The sequence below is a fragment of the Vigna radiata genome, unplaced genomic scaffold (assembly GCF_000741045.1).
Source record: "Vigna radiata var. radiata cultivar VC1973A unplaced genomic scaffold, Vradiata_ver6 scaffold_83, whole genome shotgun sequence".
Lineage (NCBI taxonomy): Eukaryota > Viridiplantae > Streptophyta > Magnoliopsida > Fabales > Fabaceae > Vigna > Vigna radiata.
In genome coordinates, this window is record NW_014543268.1 from 830,944 (window position 1) to 844,991 (window position 14,048).

Consider the following 14,048-nt stretch of genomic DNA (forward strand, 5'->3'; position numbering starts at 1 on the left):
AGTGTAAGGAACAAAAAGAAAAGTTTGATTAAAGCATTGTAGAGTAGGATAATAAGCAGGTAAAAAAATAATGAATGATATGTTGATATTATTAGAAGGTAAAGATTAAAGAGAAGAGTAGATTAAGATAAGAAGGAAAAAGGATATTGATAAGTGAAATAGAAGGTGAGATTAAATCCCAATTTAAGGGTTAAAGACAAAGTTGGTGGGTACAACCACAAGGGGACTCCGAACAACGTGCCTTCCTGTTTCTTCGACCCATTCCAATGAACCAAAAGCCATTGCATTTTCCTTCTTCATTTCAGACTTCAACGTCAAACTGAATTTCCGTTTCTCATATTTTGCCTTGAAGACCAACCTATTGGGAGAAACTGAGATTTGCGTGCCATTAGAAGAGCTCACACGTGCCGTGTAAGCAGCTGGACCATCTCCAACGTACGTCACACTTCTCCGGAATTTTCTCTCCACTGTCACACTCGGGTCAACAGAAAATGCAACGAAAGAGGGATAATTGACGTCGTAAGATGGGCTTGAGCAATTGTAGGCCTTTGATCTGGTAATGGTCAAGATTTGGGCCTGGGTGAAATTCATGGCACAGAGGAGGTTAACATAGTCTTGAGGGGTGGCGTCATAAACCAGACCTGGGTCAAGGGCACGGTTGGGGTCAATCAGGCCAGCGCCCATGGCGAGAGGAGAAGCCCGTGGAGAGAGCTCTCCATTTTCTTCGATGGGCTTTCCAGAGTTATCCAGTGGGCTGGCCGTAGTTATCAACGCGGACCTAACAGCCGAAGCACTCCACTCGGGGTGTGCATTCCGCAACAGAGCCACCACCCCGGAAGCATGAGGACAAGCCATCGACGTCCCGGACATCAAATTGTATTCATTATTTAACACCACGTTTGGGCCAATTTGGGCAGCAGGCAAATCCGGAACCCAAGCCGCCAAAATCGACGACCCCGGAGCCATAACGTCGGGCTTCAATACCCACGGACACTCCCAAGACGGGCCTCTGGAACTGTAACTGGCCACCGTGGGAGCCCGTTTGGTTCCGACAAACGTTTCTTGAAACTTTATGGTGGCGGAAGCGGGTCGAGTGGCGCGTGCGTATTCGATAACATTTTTACCATGGTGAGGGCTAATAACAAGGCCCGGAAACGTCATTTTTCCCGTTTCAAAGATGGTGGAATCACTGGATATAAACACAGCTCCATACACTGCAGAGAGTGACACTTGCTGAATCTGCTGGTTAACATCCATAACAGAATCGCATATGACGACGCTGCCACGCGCCACTTGTGACAACAGTGTAGAAGAGTCACATGCGGAAGCGTTGTTATGATAAACCAGAGGAAGGTTATTGACCGTGGCACTTGCTGGGAATAGAGTCCACCCGGAAAACCTCTTCCCGTTTCCCAGAATTAACGTGCCGCCAAAAGAGCGCTCTGTGTTGCTTGCTCCAACCGTTAAAACCCACGGAATCCCGTTATGTATGGACCCGAGTGACGGACCGGCGTTTCCAGCAGAAGCTGAAACCACCACGCCTTTCTCCAAAGCAGAGAATGCGGCGATTGCGACGGGATCCTCGTACAAGGGCACCATGTCCAAACCCATTGAAATGGAAATAACGTCCACTCCGTCGGCGATTGCCTGGTCCAAACCTGCGAGCATGTCCGAGGCAAACACGCCTTGGGCCCACGCAACCTTGTATATCGCAATTTTAGCACGTGGCGCAATTCCTCTTGCGGTGCCCTTGGCGTAACCGAAATACGACGCCCCCCTCACGTAGTTTCCGGCCACCGTGGACGCGGTGTGGGTCCCGTGTCCAACGCTATCTCTAACGGAGTTGGAGCCAATTTTAGTGTCGTCATCACCGTCCTGCGCTGCGAGAAGGCCTTTGTTGAAGTACCTTGCGCCTACGAGTTTGGAGTTACAGAGGGAGGGGTCAAAGCGTTGACCACCGTCGCACTTTCCCTTCCATTTTGGAGGAGTTTGAGTTACCATGCCATCGTCTTTGAAGCTGTCGCTCTCGGGCCAGATTCCGGAATCGACGACGCCAACGACGACGTTTTGGCCGTAGTTGGAAGCTGGCCAGAGGCCGTGAGAGACGTTTAGAGAGAGGAAGGCGTAGGAAGCGGTGGTGTCAAGAGTGGCTGCTCTGTCGCTGTATGCTGAGATGAAACCTGGTGTTTCTTTCAGACTCTCTAACTGCTTTGGTGATAAGGCAACACTGAAACCGTGAAGTGCGTTTTCATAAGAGTACAAAATGCTACGGTTAACGTTTTGAGCGGCGGAATCCAGAGAAGTAACGGTGGATGAATACCAATGGCGTTGGGAGGTGAAAACTTTGGGCATGTAAGACTTGTCCATGTGAACTATATACGTAACTGCCTTTGAATTACATTCGCATAGCAAACACAGCATTGAGAGATGAACAATAACGTGTGATAAACAAAATGCATTCACCTTCTTCATTGTCTTGAACATGCACCAGAATGAGGTCAGCCAAACATGTTATCACTCTCTGTTGATGCATCAAACAATTTTATCCATTTCATGTACTGCCTTTTTTATTTTATCAATGCCAGGAATTGTTCGTGAAATAAAAAATAAAAATATTACTAGAATTTGATTAGTAGTTCTTTGGTGAGTACTAGGAAGTAGTGAAAGAGTTCGGGGAAGAAAAGGATGCATTAATCATAACCAAAGGCCAAATAAATCAGAAGCTCGATGAATGAAAAAGTCATGCACTGCTTTCATGTCTCTTAAAGGTCAGAAGATTGATTATTAACTAGTATTAGTGATTAGGAATAAGGCTCTTTACTTAAATTTGGAATAAATTGTCTTGTCTGGCCTTAACTAGTTTCCTAGTTTTGCACAAACCTTGCCATAAAATGGGATAAAGTATTGACATGGTTGTTAGAAAGAGGTGAGAAATGGAAGCATGGAGGGCTATGAGCAAGAATTACAAGGCACCACCCTACAACTTTGGGAAATTTCACAATATTCTAAACATCTTCGTGTCTCAATGTTAAAAGCTAGATGCATAGAAAAGGGAGATGATTTTATGGCACACTCCAAAGGGGACTCAACAAGTTGGAATGTCAGAGTCAAGGTGCTGAATCTTGTAAAGGATGGTTTTTGATTTGAAAATTAGCAATGCTGAGATTAGCTTTTGGTAAGATCCTTAGGTTCTTAATGTAGAAATAATGATGTTTGAAGAGTTGGTAAGAGACATTTGGATAGTCTGATTGGTAACTTGACTTCTCTAGCTCTGGATGTATGCCTTAAAATTTAAGGCAAGAGACCTTGAAATGGTTTTTTGTTAGTGTCTTCTCAGTTTTGATGGAGGGATACTAATTAAGGTCCCTTTTGTAAAAAATTTGCGGACAGAACCAGATTGTTTTTAACTTGGCACTTTTTGTTTCTTTATTATGACATGCTTTGTGGTATTTTTTGGTGGCTCATAAATTTTTATAAATAGATCTCTGCAGAACGAAAAAACACGAAAAAAATATAATATCATTAAGTTTAAACATCTTTTAACTCAAATAGTAGGTACCAAAAAATAACTAAAAGTATACAAATTGAATTTAAATATTTTATTATTAAAATACAAACCTTACAAATAAAAAAAATCACTTAGTTGAATTTTATTTTATAAATATTACTATGTCTCCAAAACTATCTTTCTTATTATTATTAAATTCTCTCTAAGTTCATGCTATAATTAATTTTTGAATATAAGAGATGATTATAGGGATCCTGACATAAAATTAGTCAATCAAAATCTTATATGAGTAATTTCATTTTTATCTTTTTTCTTAAGTCAATTTTTAAAAGGTTTTTATGCATATTTCTTGCATTTGATTCAAAATGAATATACTTCTACAGGTGTCTCTCTAAACAAGTGAGAATCTTTGCTAAAAGCCTTAGTATTTGAAAATCCAAAGCTGTCTTACTAGATGAACTTAAATGTTTGTTGAGTAATTGGGAAATATGTTGTATATAAAAGTCAATGTGTTAAGATTTTGAAATAAAAGTATGTGGGATTGTGGCTGAGTAGACCAAAGAGGTATGTCATGATCTATAGTGAAATGTTCATTTGATATATGTTTGTTGTAAATGTAGTTGCTTCTAAGAAGGAAATTCTACATAAAAATGTTGGAGTTTGTGTATTGAATGGGGTTATGAGAATGATGTTTGATATTGAACTCAAAAAAATATTAAATACTGAGATTCGATGAATGTTTCTATTACTAGCTTCCTATGTGAACGGATAATTATGCATGATAGGTCGTAAACGCTATTTATTATATAAGGAGGATGTAATTTTTTGACATAATTATAAAGATAGTAAAATAGGTGTAAAACTTCTTAATTTACACACAATTTTTAAAAATAGAAACTTTTTTTGGTAATATAACGTTTATACGACACTTGCATAGTTAAATATAAATATTTGATTTCAATTGTTGGTAATTGATATACTTTAAATGATTATATATGACATGAAATAATTAAATTAAGTTATAAGATATTTTAAAATCTACTGAAACTTATATAGTTAAATATAAATATTTGATTTTAATTATTTATAATTGATATTTTTTAAATGATTATAAATGATATAAAATAATTAAATTAAGTTATAAGATATTTTAAAAGTACCATATTTTATTGTTTCCACATATTTGAGAATACATGAAAAGAGTGTTCAAATAATATAATAAATCGAGGAAGAATAATTTATATATATTGGGATAAATAGTATGCAAATGTTAAAAAATAGGATTTTTAATCCCATTTTAATCAAATTTATCCCTACTTTTATTAATTAATCAAAATAGTTTTTTTTTCTTTTGTCGCATTAAAAGTTAATTGATAATGTCTATTTTTATATGTTTTGTGTGTCTATTGATATGAATAAACAACTCTCTGATTTTAATTTTATTTTATTCTCAAATTTAGTGTATTTTGTATTATTTTATATTTTAGTTATTGTATGTTTGTTTTAGGTTTAATTTCTTTGTTTATACACGTAAAATAAATTAATAAAGAGCAATTCTAATACAAAGAACTCAATTAAACATGTTTTGAGACAAGAAATGGTTAATTTAAAATAAATACTCATGTTAAACATCTTTGAATCAGCTTAAAATTTAGAGTGTTATCAACTGTCTGATACTAAGTGATAAAATAATAGGACTAATCACCACCAAAATAATGCTGATCGGGGAAAAAGTCGTTGAATCGTGGTTTGATAGAAAACTCCTTATATTTGTTAAACATATTTTTTAAATTTAATTAGAAATAGCAATGTACTTTATTGTTTGATTTTATTTTTCAATATCAAATTGCATTATAAAACTATTAACAAATAGATTTTTTAATAAAATAGATAAAATTTCAATAAAATAAATAATGAACAGAGGTTTTAACTCTCCAGGCATAGGGATCAGAATTGAATTTGGAGGATGCTCAATTGTCGTAACCAGGCTTTGGGGTGAGCACCCAACTCTCATAATATTAGAGAATCAACCCACTCCTCATATCCCATTGACTGCCTGAAGGATCATACCTCAACTATTTCATCTTAGCTATTTATATAACAGAAGTTAATTTTATTTTATACTTTCTTACGATGTGGGACTAAAGTCATACCCAGACGATTTTCAATAGTTGAGGAAACTCACTTCTAATATCAACCTACTAATTTGTCCAACCATTTAGATTCATGTCCAATTTCTAATTCCCGTAGACTAAGGCTTTGCGCTTATATGTTAGTTCAGATGAAGTTCCCGTAAATGGGGACCAGGTACTTATGCGATTAAGGTATTTATAATCAAGCATAATAGTGTAGTGCTCCAATTAAATATAAAATTCCAACTTATGAATATGTAATATGTTCAATAAAATACAAAGTATCGATGCAACACTCCAAATTTAGTTAGAAAATCATACTAATGGTACAAAACTTATATATATATATATATATATATATATATATATATATATATATATATATATATATATATATATATATATATATAAGTATATGTATACACCTATAGTACAATATATAAGTTCTGTTTTTTGTTTTGTTGGTAGTACCGGATAATTTGAAGAATTACATTTCTATATAGAATAATTCAATGAAATGAATGAAAATACTAACCTTTTCATTGGTTTCATTCATTATGATTCTGTTAATGGTGTAAGTATGTTGGTCTTTTTTGAAGGTTACAATTTACTACAGCAAGCTGGCAGCAGAACAATAATGGCGCTTTGATTACTGTACCTATGACCAAAAAAGACAATGGTGATCCCATTGTTCTTACTTTTTAACGGGGTAAGGAAGATTGTGTTTCCTTGTACATGTTTGGTATGATCCAATGTGATTTACATTATACTGTGTACTGCATTGCATGCCTGCATATTTGATGTTTACTCTCGCTTAATATCATGATCAATTGTATGTGCAATTCATCAATTGTGGAAATGGATTGCTCTGACTTATTTCAACATATTTAAGTTCTCTCATCGTGTTATTTGATTTTGCACAAACTAAAATAAATACATCTATAAACACAACTAACTAACTTTGATCTGGTCATATTTATGTGATGTGCACCTGCGAACTGTGATGTGCTCTCATCTTCTGAAGGATTTCTGTCCTTTTTTGACTTTGACAGAACATGCTCTTGATTGCCCAAATGATAACAGAAATAAACAAGGTAAACGTCTAAGATTTGGTGATTGGGAAAATGAAATGCCATCGTTGTAATTACGTGGCTGTCAGAACTAACCCTTAAACCAGCACAGAACGAAGTCTGATCACTAGTAAGTAATGCGCTTGCTACCAAAGCAGATGAACTTCAATGCATGCAGACTTGGAATAAGAAAACCTAGGTAGTAGCTGCAATTTATCCAACCGATATAAAAGCAATTCAAAAACATGCAAAAAAAAAAAATAATATAAAGATGCACTGGGCAATAACTGCCAATAACTGGCCAGATGGGCAGCAATTAGAATCAAACTCTAGTAACATCTTCCATACAGCGTTCGTCCAGAAGAATAAAAACATCGAAATATATGTGGATTTCTCGTGTAAACGCCATTCAAAAATGTTTTTCCATGGCAGTACCAAACTCAGTAGATCAGTTTTCTTGGCCTTACCATTCTGCTAGAGTGAATGTCTTACCAAATCAATAAAGAAATATATGTAACATTTAAAGACAACCAAGAGAACTACAATTGAAAGATTGAAAATCAAAAAGAATTTTGATTAAATATGATATCTACCAGTTCAGATTATTTTCCCCAACTCAAACCGGCAAGCCAATTTTCTAACATTAATTGATTGTTACGCGAAATGAGAAATCAGGGATACAGACAGCTCGCCCACATTTTACGAAAACCTTGGCAAAAACTAATGGATTCTTATTTTGTCATTGATAGGTTCAGAATACATTTAAATTACAATACAGACAACATTAATTCTATTGCAGAATGTCCCTGAAACAAAAGATATTTCAAACAAGTAAGCAAATTTTTCAAATGGGCATTGTGCATTTCTTTTGAGAATGTCCTAACATGTGACAGCGGCCACATTGGACAACTCTTTTGGGGCGCTTAAAATTCTCCACTCTTAGAACCTTCTTTTTAGGCCTCCCAGGTGGCCGGCGAGTCTTTGGTGGGTGGATTATAATATCAACCCTTGCCCCCCCTCCACCTTCGGCTCCTTCTCCCTGATCTCTCCATTGGCTCTTATCTGGTATAGGATTAATCATCTGAGAATAGGTCATTCTGTAACTTTGTACAGTGAAGCATGGTTCAGCAAACATATGGGCATTGTGTCCACAAGAGATAAGTGCAGCAGCAGCATGGGCACAAGGTAATCCATACAGCTGCCAACGGCGACAAGAGCATTCACGACTCCGTATATCTACAATATTGGTCCTTTCAGTGGACACAATTTCAAACTCAACTTCATTTGCCCGGAGAACTTGGTAGCAATGAGCATCGGCAATTGCCTCCAAAATCCGCTTCTCCGCTGACGGTACAAGAATTGATGTCCACCTCATGCCCATATCCTGCCGATCACTAAACCATGATACCATCTGTTGACGGATGTGTTCCATCATCTGAACTATAGGGAGCTCATGACATTCAAGGGCCCAGTTATACAATAACTCTGTTACTCCAAGTGTGAAATGGCCATATCGAACACCATCAAAGTATGCCACAGCCCAAAGATAGGGAGGAAATTGTTGAAACCATGATATAACATCTTGTGAAATTTCCATCATCTCTGTAATCTTGCTTTCAAATTCAGCAGCAGTAAGCGCATAGACTGCATTCCAAAAGATGTTTACCAACTTTGTGTTTTTAAATGTATCACGAAAATTTTCACTCACAAAACGCAAACAGAAACCGTGTGAAGCACTAGGAAAATGTGTTTCTACTGCCTCCACCAAGCCTCTTTGCCTTTCAGATAGTATTGTCAGCCTGGGCATGTTTTCTGTGTTCACTCCTAGAAGTTTGCGCAACTCTGACATGAACCACATCCAATTATCATCACTTTCAGTATCAACAACAGCAATAGCCAAAGGAAACAGCGCATCATCTGCATCAACAGCTGCAGCACAAAGCAGTGTACCTAGGTACTTTCCTTTTAGATGTGCTCGATCAAGTTCTACAAGTGGCCTACAAGCATTTATAAACCCATAAATTGATGCACGATAAGAAATAAACAGTCTTTGAAAACAATTTTCTTGTCCAGTAGCAACAACAGATGCAATGCTACCAGGGTTGGTTTTCCTTATTTGTTCGCAGTAAGCAGGGAGAAGACGGTAACCCTCTTCAAATGTCCCATGAAGGGCAGCCATGCTACGTTCCTTCCCCCGCCAAGCTTGCATGTAAGAAACAGCAACTCCATGCTGATCACGAATATCTTGCAGTATTTCCCTGGGTTTGTATTGTGGATTATCTCGAATGCGTGCTTCAACAGATCTTGCAACCCAACCTACTGATGCCTGCTGATGATGAAGGTTCTGAACCCCCTCACAAGTATGGTCTCCTTGTAGTGTTCTTACAGTAAAAGTTGGAACACCAGGACACTTTGCAACATGGACCCGCCATGGGCACCCTTCTTTGGAGCATTTTGCTATAAAACGACTGCGATCAGACTTAACTATCCGAAGATCAAAATGCATAGCAATGGCAATATCTTTCAGTGTTCTTCGGCAGGTTTCCACATCTGGAAACTCTTGCCCAATGACTAATGGCTGCTCTGCTACAGTAACAGTACTAACAGATGTGTTGTCTAAAACTAAAGAATGATTAGCCATATATCCACCAAAAGAAGGAAAGAGCAATGTCATTTGACTCTAAGGGTTTCCATCATATTTATGAATTATCAAGGGCTTCCAAGGACAGGAACTGAAAAATGTCATTATATCAAACTTCCAGCCAACTAATGATTCTGCAATAAATAAAAAAAAGAATGGTTAAATTTTATATACAGTTCAGAATGAAAAGTCACTGAAACAAAATGGAAATTTGGGATCGCTGTACAAGTCAAATACATACAAGCTGTAAATACAGTAAGTAGCTAACTGATAATAAAGGTTCAATAATCAAATTATTCAAATGCAAATAATTGCAGAAGGAGGAAAAAGTGAAAAGACCCATAAGAAGACTTCGAATATATAAATCTACAAACTTATACACTAATGCATGAGTTTTTAAATAGATTATTGCTTGCTCAATCTGAACACTGCGAGGCTGCCTACAAAAGGAGAGTTGCAGATGTAGAACATTGAACTCTGGCATAAAATCAATAAGTTCTTCGATAATAGAAATTCACACTTTATAAGTAACCAAAGGAACATAATTTGAAACTAAGCACTTCTTCATGAAATAAAATTAGGAAAAGGAGATTCCAGGATGGAGCCTTAATCCAAGATAGGGAAGCTCCCGAACTCAAAGAACACTTACAACCTATCATTCCAAGGCAATGAGTGGGAGCTTGACCCCATAACCTATCAAATACAAGACTTTGTCTTACTCCACTTGACCAACACCTCGAGAATTGAACTAAGCCTTTTTTTTATTAGTATGAAAATCAATTGATTTGGTTAATCGAATTCCAACCATTATGATTTCAAACTACTGTAAAACCCAACATATGTGAGTCTGTATAATTCAATACATAGAAAAGATTGCACAAGTGAAACAAGACACGAGTGTAACATGCTACTGAGATACAGACAACAAAATAATTAGAAAATGATTCTAGTTCTCTATCCCTCTAACTTAATTTTGTTGGAAGCCTTCTATTTCGTTTTCTTATTAATTTAAGAGGTGATGAAAGTGATATATTTAAGGTGCAGGGGAAGGGGGATTGAAATCAAACATTACCTGAATGATACAACTGCAGGATTATAACTAAATTATATTTTAATGCCATAATAACAATTCAAAAGTTGACCAGACACTAATGGTTGCAGGTGAAGAAAGATCTGTCTCAGAAACCGAAAAAATGTTAATTATAATCTTTTTGGTTGCTATGGAACTCATTCAACTGCATGTATCCACAACACAAACTGCATTTATCCACAACACAAACTGCATTGTTTTCTACACCATCATGTAACTGATTATAGCCTGTGGAAAAATCCACATTTCTGAAGAATACTACTTTGAGTATGCTACTTTTGCAAATGACCCTGTCCAAATATCCCAAATGGTTGATTGGTCCTGCACACAGTCCCAGTGATTAAGTCATAAAAGCTTGTTGCCTGCACAGGACCACTTCATCGTGTTTTTATTCTCAGGAAACATAAGAGGACATCACCGTAACCGGAAGCTCATTTAAAACAAACCAAAACAGAATAAAAACCCAGTGAGCACTAATCGGTCTACCCCTCTCAGGCACTAAAACAAATAACACTTTCATCTCTGTACTTAGCAGTAGTAACTGCGCCTATTTGGATCCAGAAACTGAGGTTATGGGTTTTTGTTTGCCCCTGTATTTCATATGATGATTCTCTTTTGAAGAAGCAAACAGCGCCAACATACAAAACAGCAACATAAAACCCACGATATCATAGTCTCTTGATAACATATCCGAGAGATTCGTATTCAAGCTTCAAATGAAGGCGTCACACTCACGAAACGAGGATCGCATTGCTCACCTAGGTCATACATCAAACCACGACCGCAACTGCTAACACTCCTTTCGGATCCAAACATTTGCAATCAGGAAAATGCAATTTCTGAATTCGTAATCTAAATTTCATAAACTAAGAGGTCGGATTTCCCTTTGGTTCAGCCAATTCAGAGAAAGCGACCAATATAGATACACCAGTATTTTACAAAATTGATTTTTATTTTTGACACAAATGAAATCGAAACATCCTGAAGCAGAAAACTAATTGGGGATATGAAGCAAAGCAAGAAGTGAAGGAAGGATGAGACTTTGGCTGAAAACATTCGTATACAATTATTGGAAAAAAAAAAAAAAAAAACAGAGAGAGAAAGAGTACCTTAGTTCGCTTACACTTGTTGGTGTTTGAAATTCAAGGTTTGTGCTACAGTTGTTGCTGCTGTTTCTCCTTTTCCTCCTCCTCCTTCTTCTCCTGCTTCTTTAGCTTCGGTCTCTTGAATTTGAGGAGATGGTGGACCGTAGTAAAACAAATTTCTGTTTCTTTTTGTTCTTCTCTGCTTTTGTTTTCCTTTTCTTTTTCTTTCCTTTGATTTCCGTTCCAGAGTAGGGTACTACAAATTTGCTAAAATGTTTTTATCTACTATCATTTTTCATATTTCAAGTGCTACCACACATGACTCTGTTTTTATATTATTAATTTATCTCATAAATTGAAAATAAATATTTAATACACATTAATTATAGTAAAATTAAAATCTATAAAAAAATATCTTTAATTTATAAATTATTGTTATTTTAAAATTTATGGTAAATAACTTGCATTGTGATGCAATTGTTATTTTAAAAATCTGATCAAATTTTTAAAAAATAATATTTAAATTTAGGTTAGACTGGAATTATTTAAAATGATAGATTGAAAAATATAAGAGCTTAAATAGAATAATTAATAAATATTAAAAACATAAGAAAACATGCCCTAATGTGATCGGTTTTCTCGTTTTTTCCTTCAATTACAGTTTTTTAAACCATTTATTTAATTAATGTTAAACGCATGTCAAAAAGATCAGAAACGTCCTTGTGTTTTAGATTAAAAAAATCAGAAAGTATTTAACTTTTGAAATTGATTTATGATATTAGGTTATAACTTAATAAACTCTTGTATTGATATTAGAAATACAAGAGAATATCTATAAATCTAATCTATACTTAAAGAAAATAAACTTCTTCTATCTACATATTTGTTTTACAATTTTATTCTTTAAAATAAAAAGAATTTAAATTAAAATAATTATTTTATCAATTTCATTTATTTTAATGACTTTTTTTACTTAGTTGTTATTTTTTAAAATTTAACCATTTTTAAATAAAAAAAATTACAAAATAAATAAATTATTAATAATAATAAAATTATAAAAATTATTTATGTTTAATTTTATAATTATAATAATAATAATAATAATAATAGCAATAACTTTATTATATGTTATTTTCATAAAAATAAAAGTAAACACAGGTGCAGCATGTATTTTCACTAATCTTAATAAATGGGTTACTTTCGTAACTTTGTACCAATTTCATACTTTATACTTTATACAAATTTCACATTTTATTCTTCTCAATATAAACTATTTTATTAATTATTGTACTCTTTAGATTTTATAACTAGTTTTTTAATAAATAGAGAGGAGAATTATGAGAATAAAACGTACTTAATCATATGTGAGAAATATATTTAATCATATTATTTTTAACATAGTTAAGATTGTTCAAGAATAATAAAAGTCTTATTCTAAAATTTTAATCTTTTTTTTTTATAGATATACTATTTTTATTAAAAGTAACATTTGAATATTCTATAACAAGTTCAACTAAATAAAACAAAAAGTGATTGTCTTTAAACTGTTTTAATTTATGATTTTAGAATCCGACCCTCTCAAATCAAAGTTCAATAATTTAATTGGACTCAAACTGATATTTAAAAAAATTATTATAACAAAATATATAAAATGGCATTAAAATATTCTATCACAAATTTATTATACTTAAAATTAAAATAAACATAAGTTTATAATCTCCTTCCGTTTAAGATACGTAAAATTTTAATAGAGTACATCAATATTTATTAATGTTATGGTCTAAAATCAGGTTAAGAAGAGCAAATAACGAATAAATTAATTTATTTTAAAAGTTAACAATACATTAATTCAAAAAATTAAAGTGTGTAGGTTTATTTTTGGCCTTCCTACAGCTTTAAGGATTTCAAAATATACATATCTAACTCTTTTAATAACTAAGATATAGTTTCTTTTATATTGTATTAAAATATCTTATAGTTTACAGGATAAAAAAAAAAAAATCACTTATTAAAAGCTTAGATCAGAGCCCAATTTTATTTCATAGTTTTTTTGGGTTAAGTTCTGAAAAAGTTTATATTAGGCTTTCAGTGTTTTTAAGCTTTATTTTGGTCGACATAGGATGGTTGGACATTATGATTTTATGAAAATTTGGGGTCAACTTTTTAATCTCGACCTGGTAATTCTTAAAGGATAATGGTTAATGGTGTTTATGATTATTATAATTAATTGTGGATTAATTTTAGACCAATCACATAATGACACGTAAATGATATTCAAATGTTGTCAAAAAAAAATATTGTTTAACGTTATTTTTCTTCAACTTTAAGGTACGCTAACCATCTTTAAAAGCTTCGAGACGACAATCTATAGACTAAAACAGTACAATTAATAATGGAATGTGTATCTATAAGATAAAATTAATAATGGATTTTTTTTTTCAAATCAAATTTGTGATTTATTAACTTTTGACTTTGATTTTCATAGGTTTAATGAGTTTTTTAATAGTTTTTTTAATTTTGGT

At 34.0% G+C, this 14,048-nt stretch overlaps 2 protein-coding genes across 2 annotated transcripts; both read right to left on the bottom strand.

Annotated features, from left to right (window-relative positions):
• Positions 1-78: 78 nt before the first annotated feature.
• Positions 79-2,472, bottom strand: LOC106754011 (subtilisin-like protease SBT1.9). Its single transcript, XM_014635946.2, has one exon. It carries the CDS (start codon positions 2,470-2,472, stop codon positions 184-186), a length of 2,289 nt encoding a protein of 762 aa, XP_014491432.2. The 3' UTR covers positions 79-183.
• A 4,935-nt stretch (positions 2,473-7,407) lies between these two features.
• On the bottom strand, positions 7,408-11,793 carry LOC106754171. Its single transcript, XM_014636166.2, has 2 exons — positions 11,551-11,793; positions 7,408-9,485 (listed from the first exon to the last, which is right to left on the bottom strand). The coding sequence occupies exon 2, from the start codon at positions 9,382-9,384 to the stop codon at positions 7,555-7,557; it is 1,830 nt and encodes a 609-aa protein (XP_014491652.1). The 5' UTR covers positions 9,385-9,485; positions 11,551-11,793; the 3' UTR covers positions 7,408-7,554.
• Positions 11,794-14,048: the final 2,255 nt, after the last annotated feature.